Below are 23411 nucleotides of genomic sequence, written 5' to 3'. Positions count from 1 at the left end.
GGCCCACTAGAAGGGCCACAGAGGTATACTAGAAGGGCCACAGAGACACACTAGAAGGGCCACAGAGGCGCACCAGAAGAGCTACTATAAGAGCCACAGAGGCACACTAGAAGGGCCACAGAGGCACACTAAAAGGGCCACAGAGGCGCACTAGAAGGGCCACAGAGGTGCACAAGAGGTGCACTAGAAGTGCCACAGATGCACACTGGAAGGGCCACAGAGGCACACTGGAAGAGCCACAGAGGCGCACTAGAAGAGCCACAGAGGTACACTAGAAGAGCCACAGAGGCACACTAGAAGGGCCACAGGGGCGCACTAGAAGGGCCACAGAGGCACACTAGAAGGGCCACAGAGGCACACTAGAAGGGCCACAGAGGCACACTAGAAGGGCCACAGGGGCGCACTAGAAGGGCCACACAGGTGCACTAGAAGGGCCACAGAGGTACACTAGATAGTATCCATCTGAAAATGGCGCCTGTAAATAATGGCGCACAGTGTTGCCGCTAATCCATTTGCCGCTTATCGCTATTTAACGTTAAAGCCTTATTGTTATTTAGCGTTAAAGCCTTATCGTTATTTAGCGTTAACACACAGAACCCTCTCTGTACCTATCCCTAACCCCTAAACCCCCCTAAACCCCCCTGGTGGTGCCTAACCCTAACCACCCCCCTGGTGATGCCTAACCCTAACCACCCCCCTGGTGGTGCCTAACCCTAACCACCCCCCTGGTGGTGTATATTGTACTGTAACTATACCTAACCCTACTCTCACACAGAACCCTCCCTGTACCTAACCCTAACCACCCCCTTGGTAGTGCCTAACCCTAAGACCCCCCCAGTGGTGCCCAACCCTAACCTTGACAGTGTTACATTAAATGCATTCACCGCTTTGCAGTTAAATAACGTCTGCAGTTTGGCTTATGTAGGGCGCTATTGATAAATAACGTTAGTGTGTGCCACTATTGATAAATAACGTTAGTGTGTGCCACTATTGATAAATAACGTTAGTGTGTGCCGTTTTTCTTCTTTTTTCCCTGTGCGTCATTATTATGCAGTACTAACGATAAATAGCGATAAGCGTATCTTTTTAATGCGGCGCCATTTTTATGCATAGGCGCTGGGCGCCATTATTCACTGATCCCCACTAGATGGGCTACAAAGGTGCACTACAAGGGCCACAGAGGCGCACTAGAAGGACCACGGAGGTGCACTAGAAGGGCCACAGAGGTGCACTAGAAGGACCACAGAAGCGCACTAGAAGGGCCACTGAGGCGCACTAGAAGGGCCACTGAGGCGCACTAGAAGGGCCACTGAGGCGCACTAGAAGGGCCACTGAGGCGCACTAGAAGGGCCACAGAGGTGCACTAGAAAGGCCACAGAGGTGCACTAGAAGGGCCACAGAGGTGCACTAGAAGGGCCACAGAGGTGCACTAGAAGGGCCACAGAGGTGCATTAGAAGGGCCACAGAGGTACACTAGAAAGGCCACAGAGGTGCATTAGAAGGGCCACAGTGGTGTTGCCAGGGGCGTAGCAATAGGGGGTGCAGCGGTAGCGACCGCATCGGGGCCCTTGGGCCAGAGGGGCCCCGAAGGGCCCTCCCTCAACTACAGTATTAGCTCTCTATTGGTCCTGTGCTCATAATAATCACTTCTATATATACATTGAGTAGTGGTAAACATTAACAAGCTCTTCCCCATCCCCTTCTTGCACCTCTGACACTGTAGTTGCCATTGTCAGGTTTTGGTGCGCCGTATCAATTGTTATGTATAGTGTGCCTGGGGGGCCCCATTGTAAAACTTGCACCGGGGCCCACAGCTCCTTAGCTACGCCACTGGGTGTTGCACTAGAAGAGCCACAGAGGTGCACTAGAAGGGCCACAGAGGTGCATTAGAAGGGCCACAGAGGTGCACTAGAAGGGCCACAGAGGTGCACTAGAAGGGCCACACTTGACTTCTAGCCTCCTGAAAAACATTTTCTCCTTCTGATGTATTTTTCTCTCCTAGCTCCCGTTTTCTATCCCTTCTGGATGTGTTGTACGCAGCCTCCTGTGTGTCCACTGCCCAGGCAGCACCGCATCTCTGCCAGAGCGTAGTCCAGAATTACAATAATCATTTAAGCGTGACTTTATCCATAACGGGCTGAGAGGTCAAGGGAAAGTAACACAGTGAGATGGAGTAAATGAAGTGTGTCCGCTCCCCAGAACAACCTGAAACCGATAGACAATGAAACACATTCCTCAGCCCAGGAAAGTCATCTGTGCAATGGGACCTGTTAAACGATCGCAGTAGGTAGGTAGAGATGTCAGCAGTGAGCTGATTACATAAAGAATACTTTGTAAATGAATAACGCTAACATGGTCTCAGCATGCTACAAATAGGGTGAGCCAGCGTCTGGGGCAGAATTAAATTTGTTTTAGAAACTGGCTGTTTGCTCCTCCGCGCACTGGCAGCGGCACAATGGCGACTTTCCGGAGAGATTTCTGCAGAAAGCCCAATGAGAATGAAATTCCGGGGTTGGAAATGGCGCCAAAATATCAGCCGTAAAGTTACATGTACAGCGGGCTGCTGCTATTAGAATATAAAGTATAACATGTGGCGGTAGCTGGTATTGCCAAGCTTGCTTTATTCAGGTAAAGCACTATCAGATCTAAGCCTCTTTCCTGAGTATGTAATAAAAGGGCGCCTAGAAATGTAGGCAAGCTGATAGTAAAATATCATCAGCAAATTTACAGATATTCTACTATTAAAGTGTAAAGTGTTAAAAATCGGCTATCGGCATTAAATACCAATATTTTACTATAGCTAAACCTAACCCTACTCTAACACAGAACCCTCCCCCTGACAACCCTACCCCAACCCCATTACCATCCCCACCCCCCACACAGACACCCAAACCTAACCCCCCCCCCTGCACAGACACCATTCCTGACCCATAACCTCTCCCCCAACACAGACACTCGTTTCCTAATGCCTATCCCTAACGCCCTGCACAGCCCCCCTTCTGACGCCTAACCCTAACGCCCTGCACAGACACCCTTCCTGACGCCTAAACCTAACGCCCAGCACAGACACCCTTCCTGATGCCTAACCCTAACGCCCCGCACAGACATCCTTCCTGACGCCTAACCACTCCCCTTCTGCACAGACACGCTTCCTGACACCTAAGCCTAACCACCCACCCACACATAGACACCCTTCCTGAAGCCTAATCCTAACACCCTCCAGCAAAAACACTCTACCTGATGCCTAGCCACTCCCCCGCACAAACACCATACCTGATGCCTAACCCTAACCTCCTCCCCCCGCACACACACCCTTCCTGACACCTAACCCTAACTCCTCCCCCTGCACAGACACCCTTCATGATGCCTAAGCCTAACCATTCCCCCGCACAAGCACCATACCTGATGCCTAACCACCCCCCCCACACACACACACACACACACACAAACACCCTACCAGACGCCTAACCCTTTCTGCTCCCCTTACATGTCTAACCTCTATTAGCCCCCCCACCCCCCACCCCTCCCCCAGGCAGTCGTCATGCCCCCACCGCCAATCGCCACTAAGAAAAAAATGAAAACTGCAATTTTTCAGGCAAAGCTACAGGCGCCCATTGAAATAGCAGCAGTCCAGCACCTGCAATTCCCCTCACTATTTCAATGGACACCTATGGCAGCGCCTAAACGTCTGCCGCTAGAGGATGCCCAAATTGCCTGCTTCCATCTTCCCCAATCCCCACCATTCCTGTGTGTTACATTAAAGAGGCACTGTAGTGACATAGCAGAATGTAGTATGAATTGTGGATACTCACTTTTTGGGCTCGATTCACAAAGCGGTGCAAAGTGTTAGCACCGTGGTGAAAAGGCCCTTATCACGCCTAAACTCACTTTAGGCATGATAAGAAGAAACTCGCGCGAAGTTACCCGTAAGTGCGCGCGCAGCACCCGACGCTTCGCGCGAAGCTCCCATTAAACCCTATGGGACTTTGCGCGCTGCGCGCGCTCACGCGCGTACGCACGGTAACTTCGCGCGAAGAGCAGGAAAAAGCGGTGATAACTCAGTGGTGAAAAGGTCATCACGCCTAAAGTCTTTTAGGCGTGATAACTGGGTTATCACCGCTTTGTGAATCAAGCCCTTTGTGTCATTTATCCTAGTTTCAACATCAGAAACGCTCCCTGTACCTATCCCCCTCTTCTTAGCGATGCTTAGCATAGCCTGTGTTTACCTATGCGGAATCTCCCCCCCCCCCTCCCCCCAAGCATTCTGGGGGACCAGATATCATTTGTACTGGCTTCAGAGCACTGAGAATACACACATTCTGCAGTGCTGCACTGACTCCTGCAGCACTGTTGGCGTAAGAAATAAATATTTGCTCTTATTTGAAATGGACTCATCAAGCCTTCTATGGTGCCTCTGTTTCGCCAATACCATTGCCTATCAACCCTGATGGAGGGATGTCTACCCCTTTTCTTACATCATCTACAAAGAGCGACTTATTAGCCTGAGTGGGGCAGGCCATATTCCCCACCTGCCCATACAGTGATTTCCCTGGGGGTAACCAGGACCGGCCTTAGGTTTCACAGTGCCCTGAGCGAAACCTGATTTTTGTGCCCCCCCCCCCCCCCCTTTCATCCTCTTCCCATATGCAATTCCCCTTTTCTCCTGAGCTATCTCCTAGAACAGTGGGACAGTTAGCCCCCCCCCCTCCCCCAACGCCCTCAGACTCAGTATAGGTAGGTAGCCAGGTTTAGGTGCCCCCAGTATAGGATCTCATGTGTAGGTGCCCTCAATATAGGTTGCCAAGCATAGGTGCCCCCAGTATGGGAAGTCAGTTAAAGGTCTCCATCCCCCCATAGGTAGCAAGGCATAGGTGCCTCCAGTATAAGTAGCCAGGTGTTGGAGCCCTCAGTCTAGGAAATCAGGTGTATGTGCTCTCAGTATAGGAAGTCAGGTGTATGTGCTCTCAGTATAGGCAACCAGCTATAGGCGCCCCCTTGGAAGCTGGCGCCCTGAGCAACCGCTCCAGTCGCTCATATCAAAGGCCGGCTATAGGGGTTACCCACGTTTGTGAGTAGCATTCTTATACTTTTGTCTACATATACCATCATTACTACGCTTTGTCTCAATAATATCGGCTTGTTCAGACTGCCATTTACTGCAAGCTGCTGCATTCGTTGCCAACAGGGAAAATGTTCTCACCCAGCAGAAATGTGTTTCAATACACCACTGCATTGTCTTCCATTTGGTAAAGGTTTCTTCTGGTGGCCCCTAATGCCATTGACCTCCTCTTACACAATCATCCCAATCCACAGGACAGTGAAGTAACACTGTGCCCGGATTAGATAAAGTCAAGACTGAAAAGTCACCCATGTACCCTGTGCTTGGAATATAGTGAATACGGGCACTTAAAGAGAACCTGTTCTTAAAAAAGCCCTCTGGGGGATACTTACTTCAGGAGGGGGAGGCCTCAGGGTACCAATGAGTCTTCCTCCACCCCTGTAGCTTTGGGGAATCCAGCGCTGGCTCCCCCAAAACCTCCCCCGACAAGCTTCACATGCTCTGATTTATTTACCTGTCCGCGAGCCAGCGCAGGCACACTAGCAGCTCTTTGTTCGGGTAAGGTGGAAATAGCCGATCCCGATCAATCCGCTCCACTGCGCAGGTGCATGAGGACTCGTGTCTGCGCATTAGAGCGGATCCAATCGGGTTCGGCTATTTCCACCTTAACCCGAGCGGAGAGCCGCTAGTACCCCTGTGCAGGATCGTGGTAGGTAAGTATTTACCTCGCCGCAGTTCAGGGGGCTGCAGCACTGGATTGCTGGTACACCAGAGGACGGGGAAGCCTCGGTAGGATCCATAGACTTCCCTCTGCAGAGGTAAGTGTCCCCCAAAGTTTTTGTTTTTTTTAAATTACAGATTCTCTTTAAGCCAGTTACCTTTAAATATATACAGATTTGGTTTTAGGTGACGGGGGGCCCAGGGCAAAAATGAAGGTGAGGCAATGTGTGTCTCTGGAATCCCCTTCCAAAATGCATCCCTCACTCTCCAACCTTTGAAATATTGAGGCCGGTTTCAGACTGTGGATTGGTGGTGAGGCCACACCGCTAAAAACAGCTTTCGGGGATCACCACGTTAGTATGTCACTTCCGTCACATCGTACCGCGCCGGTAGGACAGGCCCCATAGACTTTCATTGCCCTGGGGTGCGGTAAAAATGCTGCACTGCCCCAATGTGGAAGAGCCCTCAAGTGCTCCCATAAAACTCATTTTTTTAAGACAAGCAAACGCTCTACCTTAGGCCATTCCCCTTCAACCTCTGGCCAATGTATGCTCCATACGAAATATAACCTAAAAATACACTACCTCTAGGAATACATGTTCCATATAACCCCACCTCTTGTTTCCTCCCTATCCCTTTACATTGTAAGCTCGCAGGGGCAAGGCTCGCTCACCCTTTTGTGACTTGGAATTTGCTATATATTTTGATCTTCATGTTACATTTGTCACTGTAAATTGCTGTGTCTACCGATTCTGTATCATGTATGTCTATTTTTTGCACATACCATCAGGGCCGGTTTTAGCAACAATGGGGCCCTGGGGCAAAAGTAACTTGGGGGCCCTGTCAACCCTCCCTTCCAGCCACTGTCATGGGTTACCATAGCTGGAGGGGCACCTTGGGGCCCCCACAGGGTCTGGGGCCCTGGGGCAATTGCCCCCTTTACCTTTATGGAAGCACCAGCCCTGCATACCATTGTCTGTATTATGTACCCCATGTTTGGTACTTACTTTGTACAGCGCCACGGAATATGCTGGCACTTTATAAATCAATAATATTCCTAATAATATGATGGGAAGAATTAGAGGGCACTAGTTCTTTAGTGCAATGCTTAATAATTTGGCCCCCACAGTGCCAGACAGATCTGCTGTCACCTAGTTCTAACCAGAGGCGTATCTAGAGAGGGCAGGCATGGCTTATGCCATGGGTGCCACAGCATCATGAGCACCATGCCTGCCCATGTGCTGCTCCCCCATGCCTTCCCCCATACCTCATATAAGATTAATTCTGTTACCTGGGGAACATGGCTACTTAATTTCTGTATGTATGTAGGGCGCACTTGGCTTAGTGTTGGAAAAGAGGACAGAGAGCAAATAAGAAGAGATATTTCTAAAAAACTAACTTCAGCAATATCTCGAGCCAAAAAACACAGGCAACCATAACACACGTACACGAGAAAGGATGCTGTTTTTAGAGGGGAAGGGGGCTCTGCTGGAGGTGGGGGGGGGGGGGTTACAATTTTAGTGTTTGCCTTAGGCTCTATACATCCCTGGTTCTAACAAATGTCTTTTCAGGTTTGTTTGAGACTGAAGGAATGATCTGATTGGGTGCTGGGGGACAATGCCGTCCATTCTCTCCTGCGCTCTTAGAAACGAGGCCTAGCGACTGTAACTCTAACAACACTACAAGAAATATCATTTACATTTCCTTCTTTGAGCGTGAAATGGATTCTGATTCATCTTGTGTGGCTTCCCTCTGCCAGAATCCTCATCGTTGGCTCGGGGGTCCGGATCAGTAAACAATCCCGTCCCCCTATCTTCCCCCAACATCTGTAAAAACCCGTCCCACCGGGGTCAATTAGACGCCCCTCTCTAAAGCGTAATAACAGAGGCTTATAATTGAAGCTGGGCCAGCGTGCGGAAACACTACATTTTTAATTTGGGTAACTGCATTTTTCATGCTTTGCAGACAAAACAGCCCAGGCATTAGTAATCCGCCGCCGCTCTCCGGATGGGGCCCGGCGTGATGTGCCTGACGTGCCAAAACCAGGCTTCTGCTTCCAAGAACCGGGATCTGCCTCCCACACCTTCCTACTGGCGGAGTCCGTATCAGGGGCCGTGCATAATCTAGCCAGGCATTTAAATTCATCGCTGTCAATTCGAGGGAGATTAGCTGCGTACTTCACGCTGCCAGTTGTCTCTCCGCTGAACAATATGGCTGGCCGCCTGCCCAAAGTGTGGCGGTTAATACAGAAGACGCTTCCCGTGTCACCTCCCGATCCTGTGTGCTTATTAGTGAACTAGTGTTTTCACTTCGGAAAAACACAACCTTAAAGTTAAAGAGGACCTGTAACGACTTATAGTAGAATGCACTCCATTATACAGGATGTCCTCTTTTTTGTTAAAAATCCTGGTTTCAGCATCAGAAACACTTCCTATATCTATATATTGCTGTTTATTGGTATGTGCCCCCCCCCCCCTTCCCCACTGAGGCTTGGCCTAGGCTGTTTATTATGCTGAATTCTCACCCCCAGAGCATTATGGGAGACCAGGTATCTTGTATACTGGCTGTGGAACTCTCAGTAAATGAACATTCAGCAGGGATGCACCTGCCAGGACTAAAGATGTCACCACCTGTGATAAATTTCAGAAAGTTAATCAGGCAGAGGAAAGATTTTATAATGGCCAAATACTGACTAAATAATCTATAAATTAATAGGGGGTGGGGAGCAATTTTATTAATTGTGATTTTGACTGCAGTTCCTTTTTAACAAGTGGTGCAAAAATGCATCCTGATTACATGTTACATCTGGTCATGATTCCATGCCTGGACAGTATAATATAATAATAATAACAACAAGTGGATCCTGGGAAAAACCAAATCCATCTTATCTGCAGAGCAGAGGGTGCGTGGATTGGCGTATAGTTCCTTTATGCAGTGCCGTTTCTATGGGCAGGTGAGGCGGGGCATTTCCCGGGGCTCAGCTGAGTGGGATGAGGTGCATCGGCAGGCACATGCAGAGCAGGTTACGATACTTACATTGCCGGGATCCACATGTACTTACTTCCTGGTCCCTTGCGTTCATAGTAACAGCGCACTATGGGGTACTGTTACTATGAGATGGAATGCAAGGGACCAGGAAGTAAGTACATATTGTGCGTGGATCCTGGCAACGTGAGTATCGTAACCTGTTCTGCATGTGCCCCTCCCCCCCCCCCCTTGCCTGACTGGGGCACCTATACCAGGCTACCTGTACTGGGGGCAGGTATACCTTGTTATCTATACTGGGGGCACCTATACTTGGCAACCTATACTTGGGGCCACCTATACATGGTTATCTATACTGAGGGCACCTATACCTTGCTACCTATACTGGGGGCACCTATACCTGGTTATCTATACTGGGGGCACCTATACCTGGTTATCTATACTGGGGGCACCTATACCTGGTTATCTATACTGGGGGCACTTATACCTGGCAACCTATACTTGGGGCCACCTATACATGGTTACCTATACTGGAGGCACCTATACCTGGCTACCTAAACTGGGGCACCTATGCCTGGCTACCTATACTGGAGGCACCTATACCTGGCTACCTAAACTGGGGCACCTATGCCTGGCTATCTATACTGGAGACACCTATACCTGGCTAGCTATACTGTGGGCACTTATACCTGGCAACCTATACTGGGGGCCACCTATACCTGGCTACCTATACTGGAGGCACCTATACCTGGCTACCTAAACTGGGGCACCTATGCCTGGCTATCTATACTGGAGACACCTATACCTGGCTAGCTATACTGAGGGCACTTATACCTGGTTACTTATATTGGGGACACCTATACCTATTGGCTAGGATTCTGGCTGCGGCATTCTATACTAGTTGTAAGGGGTGCAGAACTTTACTCAGGGATCCAATGATTAGGGCATTGCAGTAGTGCAGGCGGGAGGATACAAATGTATGAACAAGAGTAGTAGGTAGCTCAACAGCTGAGATAAGGTCAGAGCACAATTTCCACCACCAGGCAACTTAGACAGGTGCTTGGGGCGTAGTGGGTGTCTAGGGGCCCACATGCCACCTTCTTTGACCTCTCTCCATTTCAGTTTACCAAAAAGGGCCCCAAAATCTACAGCCTTGCCTAGGACCTTTTACATTCTAAGCTTGCTATATTTCTCAGATGGAAGTATGAGGATTTGATGACAGCTGATACCTGCTCTCTGAGTGTTAACTTTCCATCCAGCATCCATGATTTTGCACAGTCTTTATTCTACACGGCATCTCCCCTAATTACGAGTTTGAAGAGGGAAGACTTTTGGACTTTATCCACCATGTGTGGACCGCCTACCACCAACCAACACCTCTGTTATGTCAGAGTTCAGCCTTACCCAGCCGGTGTTTGTCCACAACGGCAAAGGCACTTGTGCAAAAATAAATAAATACCATGAACAGCTGAATAAGTTACGATGGTTTTTTTTTATTACAATGATCCTTTCTTTGTAAAGCACCTTATAAATTATGTAGCGCTCTGCAGTGAATTAGTTTTAGCGGTGGAGGTTTACAGCCACACAAACAAATGCAAATGATCAGTTATTTACCTTGAGCAAAAATGATGGGTAAGCCTAGGATCTCATTTATTTGTAAACCTTTCAACACGCACACAGTATAGAAGCCTGTTCTGTTCTGTGGAGAGGGAAGGAGGGAAGACGACTCACAGGTTCCCTGCTGTGGGATATACAATAGAAACACATTATAGGTTGGTCATTAACCAGTTCCTGGTTTGAGTACTGTATATCTACTCCCCTTGAGACATCATCTTAGCCTCGGACGTAGATATATGTACTCCGCCATGCGCTCCTGTGCGTGTTCTCATCGCCAACCGTTACGTTAGTACATTGATCGGTGAATGGGAACAGGTGTTCCCAAATCACTTCTACACAAGAATAAAGTGGGAGTACATCTAGTGGCCGAATAGTAAAAATACACCTACATATATTGAATTAAATAAAAATCAACTCCTTAACCTCACCCATAGTTACCAAAATAAAACACCAGTAAAAAAGAAAAAAAAGTGACATTTAAAAAAAAACATAAATAATTACCTTAGGGACTCAACTTTTTTCATTTGCATATTACTTTTACTTTAGAAAATAAAGGCTTTCAATTAGTGATATATAGTAAATTTCCCAGTATCCAGCATCAGAGGGGATCACCAAACCTCTCCCCTAAATACTCAGTGAGCTTCCAGCGACATCTTATTGCCTTCCTGTTGCTCCTAGCGGCTTTCCGGCATCCTCAGTGCACAGAAGCCGGCGTGTCACCTGACCTACCTCGGGTCACGTGACACAGCGGGAGCCATGCATGGACCCCGAAATCCGCTAGGAGCTACAGGAAGGCTGCAAGACGTCACTGGAAGCTCGGTGAGAATTTTAATACATGCAAACACCCATGAAAACCCCCAAAACAAAGTCCCCGTTATCCCCTCTGGCATGCCGGTTAGTTGAGACTTCCGGTTGCCTGAGTTCCGGATAACCTTGACTGTAGTATAAATGTACACAAAATGGTACAATAATGGTATAATAATGGTAAAATAAAGGTGTATTTAAAAAATACACCTTTATTTCCAAATAAAATAATGCCGCCTTAAGTTGTAATGCGTATAGAATTAATAAATCTTATCAAAAAGTACAACCCAGAGAAAGTCTAATTGGTGTTAAAAAAAAAAGCAAGGTATAGAACATTTTGTTGTGATAAGTAGTGATAAAGTTATTGGCGAATGAATGGGAAGAGCGCTGAAATATGAAAATTGCTCTGGTCCATTAGGGGAACACCACCTGTAGTGGTCAAGTGGTTAAACTCCATACATATGACAGATGAAACTTGGCTGAGGCCCCCTGATAACGACCGCCTCCCCTGAGAAGGGTGTGTATGATAGGCACAACCTCTCACAACCACTCCGCCAGCGATCTGACCTGGATGTGACCCGGCCAACATTGATTTTGTGTGTATGGGCCTTTAGTGATCTCATTGTGGTGACAGTAGGGGCAGGGCCGGGCCGAGGCAGAGGCGAGAGAGGCTCCAGCCTCAGGGCGCAGTGTAGGAAGGGACGCACAACTCACACTCACACTATCATTCCCCTATTGTGTTTGAAGCAGAGATAAATAAGGAAAAGGGGATACAGGGCAGTGACTGCAAGCCAGATAACTAGAGATTAAGGTGTTGGGGGCCATGGGGCGCCTCTTAGTCTAATAGCAATCAGTGTGTGACGGCTGGGGTGGGAGGGATGAGTGGGGGGGGCGCACTTTGGTGTCTCAGCCTTGGGTGCTGGAGGACCTTGTCCCAGCTCTGAGTGGGGGACAGCTGTAAACACACCAGATTACCAAACAAGATGTTTTTGCCTAATAACTGGGAGGCGAAGATCTAGATTAGCCTATGAACCTAGCATAACGCTTCATACACACGCTGTACTCAAACCACTCAGCAGTGGCGGCCAATATTTAGAGTGTCAAGTGGGCAGTTCAGAGTGACACACCTTTCCAAAGGTTCGGTACATAACCAGGGTGCTAAGAAACGTCACCAATGCAATTAAGCAAAAGTCCGAAGTGAGTTAGCACACCGCGCCTTAGTGCTGAAGTAATTTCCTTTTTTAATGCAGTGGTTCTCAACCTTTTTAGCACGTGTGCCCCTTTGTGGGTCATCCCTACACAAATGTACCCCCTACCGAAAAGATGAAAAAGTGGGCGTGACAATTACATGATGTGGGTGGAGCCAAATACTAGCGAAATAGCCATTTGTAAGGACACCTAGCTAGAGGTTTGATCTTGTGGGCGTTTGGGAGGTTAGGCAGGGGCTTGGCCATCTCAGTTTTGCTAGGGGGGTCCACAAAATTCTAGGAACATTGGAGTACACACACATTGGACACACGCACGTGAACAAGCGCCGGTCTGGCGTGAAACGGCTGTAGTGCTGTCCATCTACTTCCCTGGTCACCAGCACCCTGTACACCCCAGCACCATCATCATCTCAGGTTTGATGTCATATTTGTGATTGATGTCCTTGTATCATTTGTGGCATGAAGACGGAAAATAAAGCAGTTTAAGTGACAAGTGCCCGATCTGCCTTTCAGTACAGTGAAAATTCTAGGAACGCCCCTGTTCTGTAGTGTTTGAACCAAATCGAATCCTCTCTGAATTGAGAAGAGGCAGAGAAATCAATTGTTTGGAACCATTAGGCGAAAATCTATATGCGTATGGCTACCTTCAGACAATAATCCTGACCAGCCAGTCAATCAGAGACTTACAGATCAAACAGCTCACCAAATCAATTGCATGCATCGCCCTTAGAATAAATTGATCCCCTCTAAACATGGTGGTAGTGATTTCACTCATTCGCAATACAGACCAAAGGCAAAGACACGCAAGACCAATGATGCGACTCCTAAAATATAATTTATGTTTAGAGCATGAACTGTACTTCTGCTAGTCAGCTGGTGACCCTGAGCCTCACACTGATATACATGTCATAAATCTTTTCCAGCTTTGTATAATAAATTGTTCTAAGATTTAGCAGTGTTCTAAAAGGTGACTGGTACCATACTGAATTCTGCCTTACATAATACCACTATAATCCTCTACTGTCTACCAATTCACAGCTACTAAGGCAAGAGTCCACGTAGCACAGCCCCATGTGTCTTGTGATTAAGCTTTGGAGACCGAAATCCTTAGCGGTGGCGACAGCAACAATGGCAGTGGCAGGGGCATAGGTTAGCGACATTTGATTGCGACAGTGTTAGTGTAAGGTGTAGTAGAGGATAGGGTAGTGTTAGGCAAAGGTCTGGCTTTAGGTGTAGGTAGGGGGGAGGTGAGTGTTAGGCTTGGTAGTTGGTACTATATGATGTAGGTACTTAGTGGGGAGAATAATGGTAGGTGTAGGTAGGGGGTAGGTTAGAGTTAGGCATAGGTAGGGGATAGGTTAGTGTTACACACAGGATGGGGGAGGTTAGTGTTAGGCATAGGTAGGGGGTGGGTAAGGATTAGGCATAGATTTGGTTTGGTTAGTGTTAGGCATATGTAGGGGGTAGATTAGCGTTAGGCATAGGTAGGGGGTAGATTAGGGTTAGGTATAGGTAGGGGGTAGATTAGTGTTAGGCATAGGTAGGGGGTAGATTAGGGTTAGGCATAGGTAGGGGGTAGATTAGGGTTAGGCATAGGTAGGGGGTAGATTAGTGTTAGGCATATGTACGGGGTAGATTAGGGTTAGGCATAGGTAGGGGGTAGATTGGTGTTATGTGTAGGTAGGGTGTAGGTTAGAGTTAGGCATATGTAGGGGGTATCTTAGTGTTAGGCATATGTAGGGGGTATCTTAGTGTTAGGCATATGTAGGGGGTATCTTAGTGTTAGGCATAGGTAGGGGGTATCATTTGTGGCATGAAGACGGAAAATAAAGCAGTTTAAGTGACAAGTGCCCGATCTGCCTTTCAGTACAGTGAAAATTCTAGGAACGCCCCTGTTCTGTAGTGTTTGAACCAAATCGAATCCTCTCTGAATTGAGAAGAGGCAGAGAAATCAATTGTTTGGAACCATTAGGCGAAAATCTATATGCGTATGGCTACCTTCAGACAATAATCCTGACCAGCCAGTCAATCAGAGACTTACAGATCAAACAGCTCACCAAATCAATTGCATGCATCGCCCTTAGAATAAATTGATCCCCTCTAAACATGGTGGTAGTGATTTCACTCATTCACAATACAGACCAAAGGCAAAGACACGCAAGACCAATGATGCGACTCCTAAAATATAATTTATGTTTAGAGCATGAACTGTACTTCTGCTAGTCAGCTGGTGACCCTGAGCCTCACACTGATATACATGTCATAAATCTTTTCCAGCTTTGTATAATAAATTGTTCTAAGATTTAGCAGTGTTCTAAAAGGTGACTGGTACCATACTGAATTCTGCCTTACATAATACCACTATAATCCTCTACTGTCTACCAATTCACAGCTACTAAGGCAAGAGTCCACGTAGCACAGCCCCATGTGTCTTGTGATTAAGCTTTGGAGACCGAAATCCTTAGCGGTGGCGACAGCAACAATGGCAGTGGCAGGGGCATAGGTTAGCGACATTTGATTGCGACAGTGTTAGTGTAAGGTGTAGTAGAGGATAGGGTAGTGTTAGGCAAAGGTCTGGCTTTAGGTGTAGGTAGGGGGGAGGTGAGTGTTAGGCTTGGTAGTTGGTACTATATGATGTAGGTACTTAGTGGGGAGAATAATGGTAGGTGTAGGTAGGGGGTAGGTTAGAGTTAGGCATAGGTAGGGGATAGGTTAGTGTTACACACAGGATGGGGGAGGTTAGTGTTAGGCATAGGTAGGGGGTGGGTAAGGATTAGGCATAGATTTGGGTTGGTTAGTGTTAGGCATATGTAGGGGGTAGATTAGCGTTAGGCATAGGTAGGGGGTAGATTAGGGTTAGGTATAGGTAGGGGGTAGATTAGTGTTAGGCATAGGTAGGGGGTAGATTAGGGTTAGGCATAGGTAGGGGGTAGATTAGGGTTAGGCATAGGTAAGGGGTAGATTAGTGTTAGGCATATGTACGGGGTAGATTAGGGTTAGGCATAGGTAGGGGGTAGATTGGTGTTATGTGTAGGTAGGGTGTAGGTTAGAGTTAGGCATATGTAGGGGGTAGGTTAGTGTTAGGTGTAGGTAGGAGGTAGATTAGTTTTAGGCATATGTAGAGGGTAGATTAGGGTTAGGCATAGGTAGGTGGTAGGTTAGAGTTAGGCATATGTAGTGTGTAGGTTAGAGTTAGGCATATGTAGAGGGTAGATTAGGGTTAGGCATAGGTAGGTGGTAGGTTAGAGTTAGGCATATGTAGTGTGTAGGTTAGAGTTAGGCATATGTAGGGGGTAGGTTAGTGTTAGGTGTAGGTAGGAAGTAGATTAGTGTTAGGCATATGTAGAGGGTAGATTAGGGTTAGGCATAGGTAGGGGGTAGATTAGTGTTATGTGTAGGTAGGGGGTAGGTTAGAGTTAGGCATATGTAGGGGGTAGGTTAGTGTTAGGTTTATGTAGGGGGTAGATTAGTGTTAGGTTTATGTAGGAAGTAGATTAGTGTTAGGCATATGTAGGGGGTAGATTAGTGTTAGGCATAGGTAGGTGGTAGATTAGTGTTATGTGTAGGTAGGGGGTAGGTTAGAGTTAGGCATATGTAGGGGGTAGATTAGTGTTAGGTGTATGTAGGGGGTAGATTAGTGTTAGGCATATGTAGGGGGTAGATTAGTGTTAGTCATAGGTAGATGGTAGATTAGTGTTATGTGTAGGTAGCGGGTAGGTTAGAGTTAGGCATATGTATGGGGTAGGTTAGTGTTAGGTGTATGTAGGGGGTAGATTAGTGTTAGGCATAGGTAGGGGGTAGATTAGTGTTAGGCATATGTAGGTGATAGGTTAGTGTTAGGCATAGGTAGGGGGTAGATTAGTGTTATGTGTAGGTAGGGGGTAGATTAGTGTTAGGCATATGTAGGGGGTATCTTAGTGTTAGGCATATGTAGGGGGTATCTTAGTGTTAGGCATAGGTAGGGGGTATCTTAGTGTTAGGCATAGGTAGGTGGTAGATTAGTGTTATGTGTAGGTAGGAGGTAGGTTAAAATTAGACAAGACAAGACAAGACAAATAACATTTATATTGCGCTTTTCTCCTTGCGGACTCAAAGCGCCAGAGCAGAGCAGCAGCCACTAGGGCGCGCTCTATTGGCAGTAGCAGTGTAAGGGAGACTTGCCAAAGGTCTCCTACTGAATTAGTGCTGGCTTACTGAACAGGCAGAGCCGAGATTCGAACCCTGGTCTCCTGTGTCAGAGGCAGAGCCCTTAACCATTACACCATCAGCCAACTGCAAAATTAGGCATATGTAGGGGGTAGATTAGTGTTATGTGCAGGTAGGGGGTAGATTAGTGTTAGGCATAGGTGGGGGGTAGATTAGTGTTAGGCATAGGTAGGGTGTAGGTTAGTGTTATGTGTAGGTAGGGGGCAGATTAGTGTTAGGCATATGAAGGGGGTAGATTAGTGTTAGGCATATGTAGGGGGTAGATTAGTGTTATGTGTAGGTAGGGGGTAGGTTAGAGTTAGGCATATGTAGGGGATAGGTTAGTGTTAGGCATAGGTAGGGGGTAGATTAGTGTTGTGTAGGTAGGGGGTATCTTAGTGTTAGGCATAGGTAGGTGGTATATTAGTGTTATGTGTAGGTAGGGGGTAGATTAGTGTTAGGCATAGGTAGGGGGTAGATTAGTGTTAGGCATAGGTAGGGGTAGATTAGTGTTAGGCATATGTAGGGGGTATCTTAGTGTTAGGCATAGGTAGGTGGTAGATTAGTGTTATGTGTAGGTAGGAGGTAGGTTAAAATTAGGCATATGTAGGGGATAGGTTAGTGTTAGGCATATGTAGGGGGTATCTTAGTGTTAGGCATAGGTAGGGGGTAGATTAGTGTTAGGTGTAGGTAGGGGGTAGATTCGTGTTAGGCATAGGTAGGGGGTAGATTAGTGTTAGGCATAGGTAGGTGGTAGATTAGTGTTATGTGTAGGTAGGAGGCAGGTTAGAGTTAGGCATATGTAGGGGGTAGATTAGTGTTAGGTGTATGTAGGGGGTAGATTAGTGTTAGGCATATGTAGGGGGTAGATTAGTGTTAGGCATAGGTAGGTGGTAGATTAGTGTTATGTGTAGGTAGCGGGTAGGTTAGAGTTAGGCATATGTAGGGCATAGGTTAGTGTTAGGTGTAGGTAGCCAGTAGATTAGTGTTAGGCATATGTAGGGGGTAGATTAGTGTTAGGCATAGGTAGGTGGTAGATTAGTGTTAGGCATAGGTAGGGGATAGATTAGTGTTATGTGTAGGTAGAGTGTAGGTCAGAGTTAGGTGTAGGTAGGGGGAAGTTAGTGTTAGGCATAGATAGGGGGGATGTTAGTGTGAGAGTAGTATAGGCCAATAGTAGAATATCGGTAACACTACCAATATTCTACTATCGATAAGAGTTGATGGTAGAATATCAGTAAAATTATCAATATTCTAGTAATAACTTGTATCCAAATTAACATGCGGCACTTTTAAATGCATGTCTGTGAGGCATTTCTAACTGCCTGCAAATTGAAATGTAAAGATAAAAAATTTAGAATAACAAATATAGGACAGACTGACTGATGTGCTTTAGAATTCCACTGTGAATGGCCACTCACGCTAATTCTTGGCAGTACAGACTCAAAGTAGATCTGCTGGGAGCGTCATGTGACCAGTAAGAGTAACGCAAAATGTCTCCCTCATCTGCTCTATAGTAGGACTGACAATCTGGCACACTAATCAGGTTTTTGCCTGTTTTTGGCTTGTTTTCAGAGAGGACAGCAGGAACCACATCTACCAGCAGAGACTGTCTACAAGCCGGCGAGGCCTGCAAGAACAATCCCAGCTGCAGCTTCAATTTACGGACACTGCGCCAGTGCATAGCAGGGAACGGCGCCAACAAGCTGGCCCCCAACGCCAAGAGCCAATGCAAGCGCACTGTGGACGCCCTGCAGTCCAGCCTGATGCACGGCTGCAAGTGCAAGAGGGGGATGAAGAAGGAGAAGAACTGCCTGAACATTTACTGGAGTATCCACCACACAGCAATGGAGGGTGAGTTCATGTTCCCTACACCTCCAGTACTTACAGAGCTGCAGATTACTTGCACTGGGAACCAGGGGTGTTTCCCGCCATTTTGGTGCTCAAGACAAGGCAGCTGTTGCCTGCTGCCCCCCACCCCTAAACTAATAAATAGGAATTCTGTAACCTACATCAATTGGCTACAGGATAGGTAAGCTAAATATGGCATTTCTTACTGAATATTTTTTTTAAGTTATTATGGCATTTCATCTCACTTTAAAGGAAATATGAGGTGCAAGGAAACTGATGAGATTAACAATTGCATCTATCCTCCTCCTCCTAAAAATGACTTTTTAAGGTATCCCACATTTTTTTATATTTAAATCTACCGTACTTTTTTTTTTTTTACTGTTTCATTGTCTTTGCTCAATTGACCCTTTTTATCTCTTTCCTGCTCTCAGAAGGCATTATCTGCCAGGAAAGTGTTTTATGGTTATAATTCCAGTAAAGGGTTATGCTACAGTCCGACCCAGTCCCGGCCTGGACAGAAACTACCTTTTGCATACCTGATGTTTAACTCTGTCAGGCAAAGAAAGAAAGAGAGGAACACAGCATAGTTATTTGTGTGCCTGGCACTGTACATACACATGTCTATCTCATTATGTCACATGTCACCTCGAGTATCCTTTAAGGGGAGTGAGGAAAGATGGGGGAATGGGAGGGAGATAAGTGGAAACATTACCATAAGCCAGCTTCTTCCTTTCTAAAAAACTGACTTAAAGAGACACTGAAGCGAAAAAAAAATTATGATATTATGATTTGTATGTGTAGTACAGCTAAGAAATAAAACATTAAGATCAGCTACATCAGTCTAATTGTTTCCAGTACAGGAAGAGTTGAGAAACTCCAGTTGTTATCTCTATGCAAAAAAGCTATTAAGCTCTCTGACTAAGTTAGTTGTGGAGAGGGCTGTTATCTGACTTTTATTATCTCAACTGTAATTGAACTGTTTACTTTTCCTCTGGCAGAGGAGAGTTCATTACTTCACAGACTGCTCTGAAAGACTCATTTTGAATGCTGAGTGTTGTGTAATCTGCACATGATGAGAATGATGCAATGTTAGAAAAAACACTATATACCTGAAAATAAAAGTATAAGAATATTTTCTTTGCTGCTAATCTTCTAGTAATTATTCATAGTACACAACCAATTCATTATATCATATTTTTTTTTTTCGCTTCAGTGTCTCTTTAAGCTAAAAGTCAAATACAGTATTTACAGTGTGGGGGTAACGAGGAATGGAACGGACAATGCACAAAGCTACTGTATATACTCGAGTATAAGTCTAGAAATGTAGTTCTGATTTACTTCATAAAAGTATATGGGTCGACTTATACGCGAGTCACAGGCAAAACTGAGCACAGAGTAATGTGTGTACTAATAGTGACATTCCCATTTGCAGCAATTTACTCGTATACGGTACTTTGAGGAAAGGAAATGCCAAGAAAACACAGGTCTGAAAGTCCTGGCCACAACAATTAACAAGGAAAGGGGCAGGGGGAAAATACTGGGCTGCAGGAAGGCGAGTGAATAATTGCAGAACTTGGGGGCTTGGAGGAGGTATTGGCTGCACTTAAGGGACAGGAGAGGTGAATGGCTACAATACTGTATGCAGTGCAGTCATTAACCTCTCCAGAGCCCCAAGTGCATTAAATTTGCTGGGTAGACTTATACTTGAGTCAATAAAAAAATCCAGCTTAACCACATGACAAACGCCTTCAGCCGATGGGCAGCGGCAAAGGCTGGGCCTAAAGGACCGCAATACGCCCATTGGCGGCGGCTCATTATGTGGTGGCTGGCCGGGGATCGCGTGCTGGTATGCGCGCGCATCCGCTGGCAATAGGCTCCGCTCACCCGCGACGTCAACCCGCCGGCCATTCGGAAGCGCCGGCGGGTTGTTAACTCCTGGATCGCCGCATAGGAAGCATATAATTACGCTTTGTAATGTATACAAAGCGTATTATACAGGCAGCCTCCTGCCCTGGTGGTCCCAGTGATCGAGGGACCACCAGGGGGCAGGTTGCAGCCCCCCCCCGTCTGCACCCAAACACACTGATCCTGCCCCCCTGCCCTCTGATCGCCCACAGTGATGCCAGGGCAGTATAGGAACCCCAAGTGACCACATTTTAGAAAGAAAACACCCCAAGGTATTCCGTTAGGTGTATGGTGAGTTCTTTGTGACACTTTGTGAAAAAAAACTGTAAAAATCTATTTCCGCTAACTTGTGACAAAAAATAAAATCTTCTATGAACTCACCATACTCCTAGCGGAATACCTTGGGGTGTCTTCTTTCTAAAATGGGGTCATTTGTGGGGTTCCTATACTGCCCTGGCATTTTAGGGGCCGTAAAGCGTGAGGAGTAGTCTAGAAACCAAATGCATCAAAATGACTTGTGAAATCCTAAAGGACGTTGGGCCCCTTAGCGCAACTAGGCTGCAAAAAAGTGTCACACATGTGGTTTCACTGTACTCAGGAGAAGTAGTATAATGTGTTTTGGGGTGTATTTTTACACATGCCCATGCTGGTTGGGAGAAATCTCTCTGTAAATGGACAATTGTGTGTAAAAAAATTAAAAAAAATCTCATTTACAGATATTTCTCCCACCCAGCATGGGTATGTGTAAAAATACATCCCAAAACACATTATACTACTTCTCCTGATACCACATGTGGGACCCCTTTTTGCAGCCTAGGTGCAGTAAGGGGCCCAACGTCCTATGAGCACCTTTAGGCTTTACAGGGGTGCTTACAATTTAGCACCCCCCAAAATGCCAGGACAGTAAACACACCCCACAAATGACCCCATTTTGGAAAGTAGACACCCCAAAGTATTCAGAGAGGGGCATGGTGAGTCCGTGGCCCGTTTTTTTTGTCACAAGTTAGCAGAAATGGAAACTTTTTTTTGTTTTATTTTTGTTTCAAGGTGTCATTTTCCGCTAACTTGTGACAAAAAATAAAATCTTCTATGAACTCACCATGGCTCTTAGTGAATACTGTGGTATGTCTTCTTTCCAAAATGGGGTCATTTTGGGGGTATTTATACTATCCTGGAATTTTAGCACCTCATGAAACCTGACAGGTGTTCAGAAAAGTCAGAGATGCTTCAGAATGGGAAAATTCACTTTTGGCACCATAGTTTGTAAACGCTATAACTTTTACCCAAACCAATAAATATACACTGAATGTTTTGTTTTTTTTATCAAAGACATGTAGCACAATACATTTGGACAAAAATGTATACAGAACTTTTACTTTATTTGAAAAATGTCAGCACAGAAAGCTAAAAAAACCCCATCTTTTTGACAAAATTCATGTGTTTTTTGATGAATATAATAAAAACTAAAAATTGCAGCAGCAATCAAATAGCACCAAAAGAAAACTGTATTAGTGACAAGAAAAGGAGGTAAAATTCATTTAGGTGGTAGGTTGTATGACCGAGCAATAAACCGTCAAAGCTGCAGTGGTCTGAATGGAAAAAAGTGTCTGGTCCTTAAGGGGTAGAAAGACTGAGGTCCTCAATAGAGATTTGGCGAACGGTTTCCGAACCGTTCGCCGGTGAACATCTCTGAATCCATGGGGGTTTTACTACTTCCGGGTCGCTCTGACCCGGAGTAGTACCCCTGCGCTGCCTGGATCCTCGATCGCGATCCTGTTGCCGGGCACTTTCTGCGCATGTGCGTGACGTCATGAACGACGTCACGCTCATGCACAAAGAGTGCTCCGCCGGACAGCTCAGGCGTACTACTCCGGGTCAGAGCAACCAGAAAGTAGTAAAACCTACAGAGATGTGGGAGAAATCAGTTTGCCACATCTCTAGTCCTCAAGTGGTTAAAGAGAACCCGAGGTGTGTTTAAAGAATGTTATCTTCATACAGAGGCTGGATCTGCCTATACAGCCCAGGCTCTGTTGCTATCCCAAACCCCACTAAGTTCCCCCTGCACTCTGCAATCCCTCATAAATCACAGCCGTGCTTTGAGGCTGTGTTTACATCTGTAGTGTCAGTCTCAGCTGCTCCCCCGCCTCCTGCATAGCTCCGGTCCCTGCCCCTGTCCCTTCCCTCCAATCAGCAGGGAGGGAAGGGATGCAGGCGGGGACTGGAGTTCTGCAGGAGGCAGGGAGAGCAGCAGACTGACACTATAGAGATAAACACAGCCAGCTCTGACAAGCTGTGTGTCAGCAGCGTGGCTGTGATTTATGAGGGATTGCAGAGTGCAGGGGGACCTTAGGGGGGTTTGGGATAGCAACAGAGGCTGGGCTGTATAGGCAGATCCAGCCTCTGTGTGCAGATAATATTCTTCAAACCCACCTCGGGTTATCTTTAAGAGTGTTGAATATTAGCGTCGACTTATATACGAAGTCGACTTGTATTCAAGTATATACGGTAAGTAGATTTAGCCGGAACATACCTCTGTGCTTACCTTTGGTAACTTTGCCTCAGGTCAGATCTGCTTTAAAGGGAACCTGTACTGAGTAAAATTATTTAAAATAAACACATGAGGTGGAGGGCTGTTTCACTTCACTGCTGGGAATTGTGAGCTCTGATTATATTATATTGCTGTTGTTTGTAAATTTGTGTTTTGCTGCTTTGATATCTGGTAGGCTTGTGCATTGCAGTTCATCAGATATCTAGCCGCAAGTGTACGTTTTAAAAGTTTTTAAAAGTACATTTTTTTTCCTCTAGTGTGCTTGCAACAGGCAGGTAATTAGCTAGGGGGAGGGATTAGCTGTAACACAGGTGATATATTAAACAGGAAGTGTAGGCCAAACCCTTAATCTTGGTGGTGGGCTGTTTCACTTCACTGCTGGGAATTGTGAGCTCTGATTATATTATATTGCTGTTGTTTGTAAATTTGTGTTTTGCTGCTTTGATATCTGGTAGGCTTGTGCATTGCAGTTCATCAGATATCTAGCCGCAAGTGTACGTTTTTAAAAGTTTTTAAAAGTACATTTTTT

At 46.3% G+C, this 23411-nt stretch overlaps 1 protein-coding gene across 1 annotated transcript in view; it reads left to right on the top strand.

Annotated features, from left to right (window-relative positions):
- GFRA4 (GDNF family receptor alpha 4) overlaps positions 1-23411 on the top strand; it is a 733069-nt gene that overhangs the window by 599733 nt on the left and 109925 nt on the right. The window contains exon 3 of the mRNA XM_068274699.1: positions 18154-18432. Coding sequence (XP_068130800.1) covers positions 18154-18432 — 279 coding nt within the window. The remainder of the gene's footprint in view (positions 1-18153; positions 18433-23411) is intronic.

Source organism: Hyperolius riggenbachi, chromosome 1 (assembly GCF_040937935.1).
Source record: "Hyperolius riggenbachi isolate aHypRig1 chromosome 1, aHypRig1.pri, whole genome shotgun sequence".
Lineage (NCBI taxonomy): Eukaryota > Metazoa > Chordata > Amphibia > Anura > Hyperoliidae > Hyperolius > Hyperolius riggenbachi.
The sequence above is the reverse complement of the archived record's forward strand: the minus strand, read 5'-3'. Positions and strand labels throughout refer to the sequence as shown.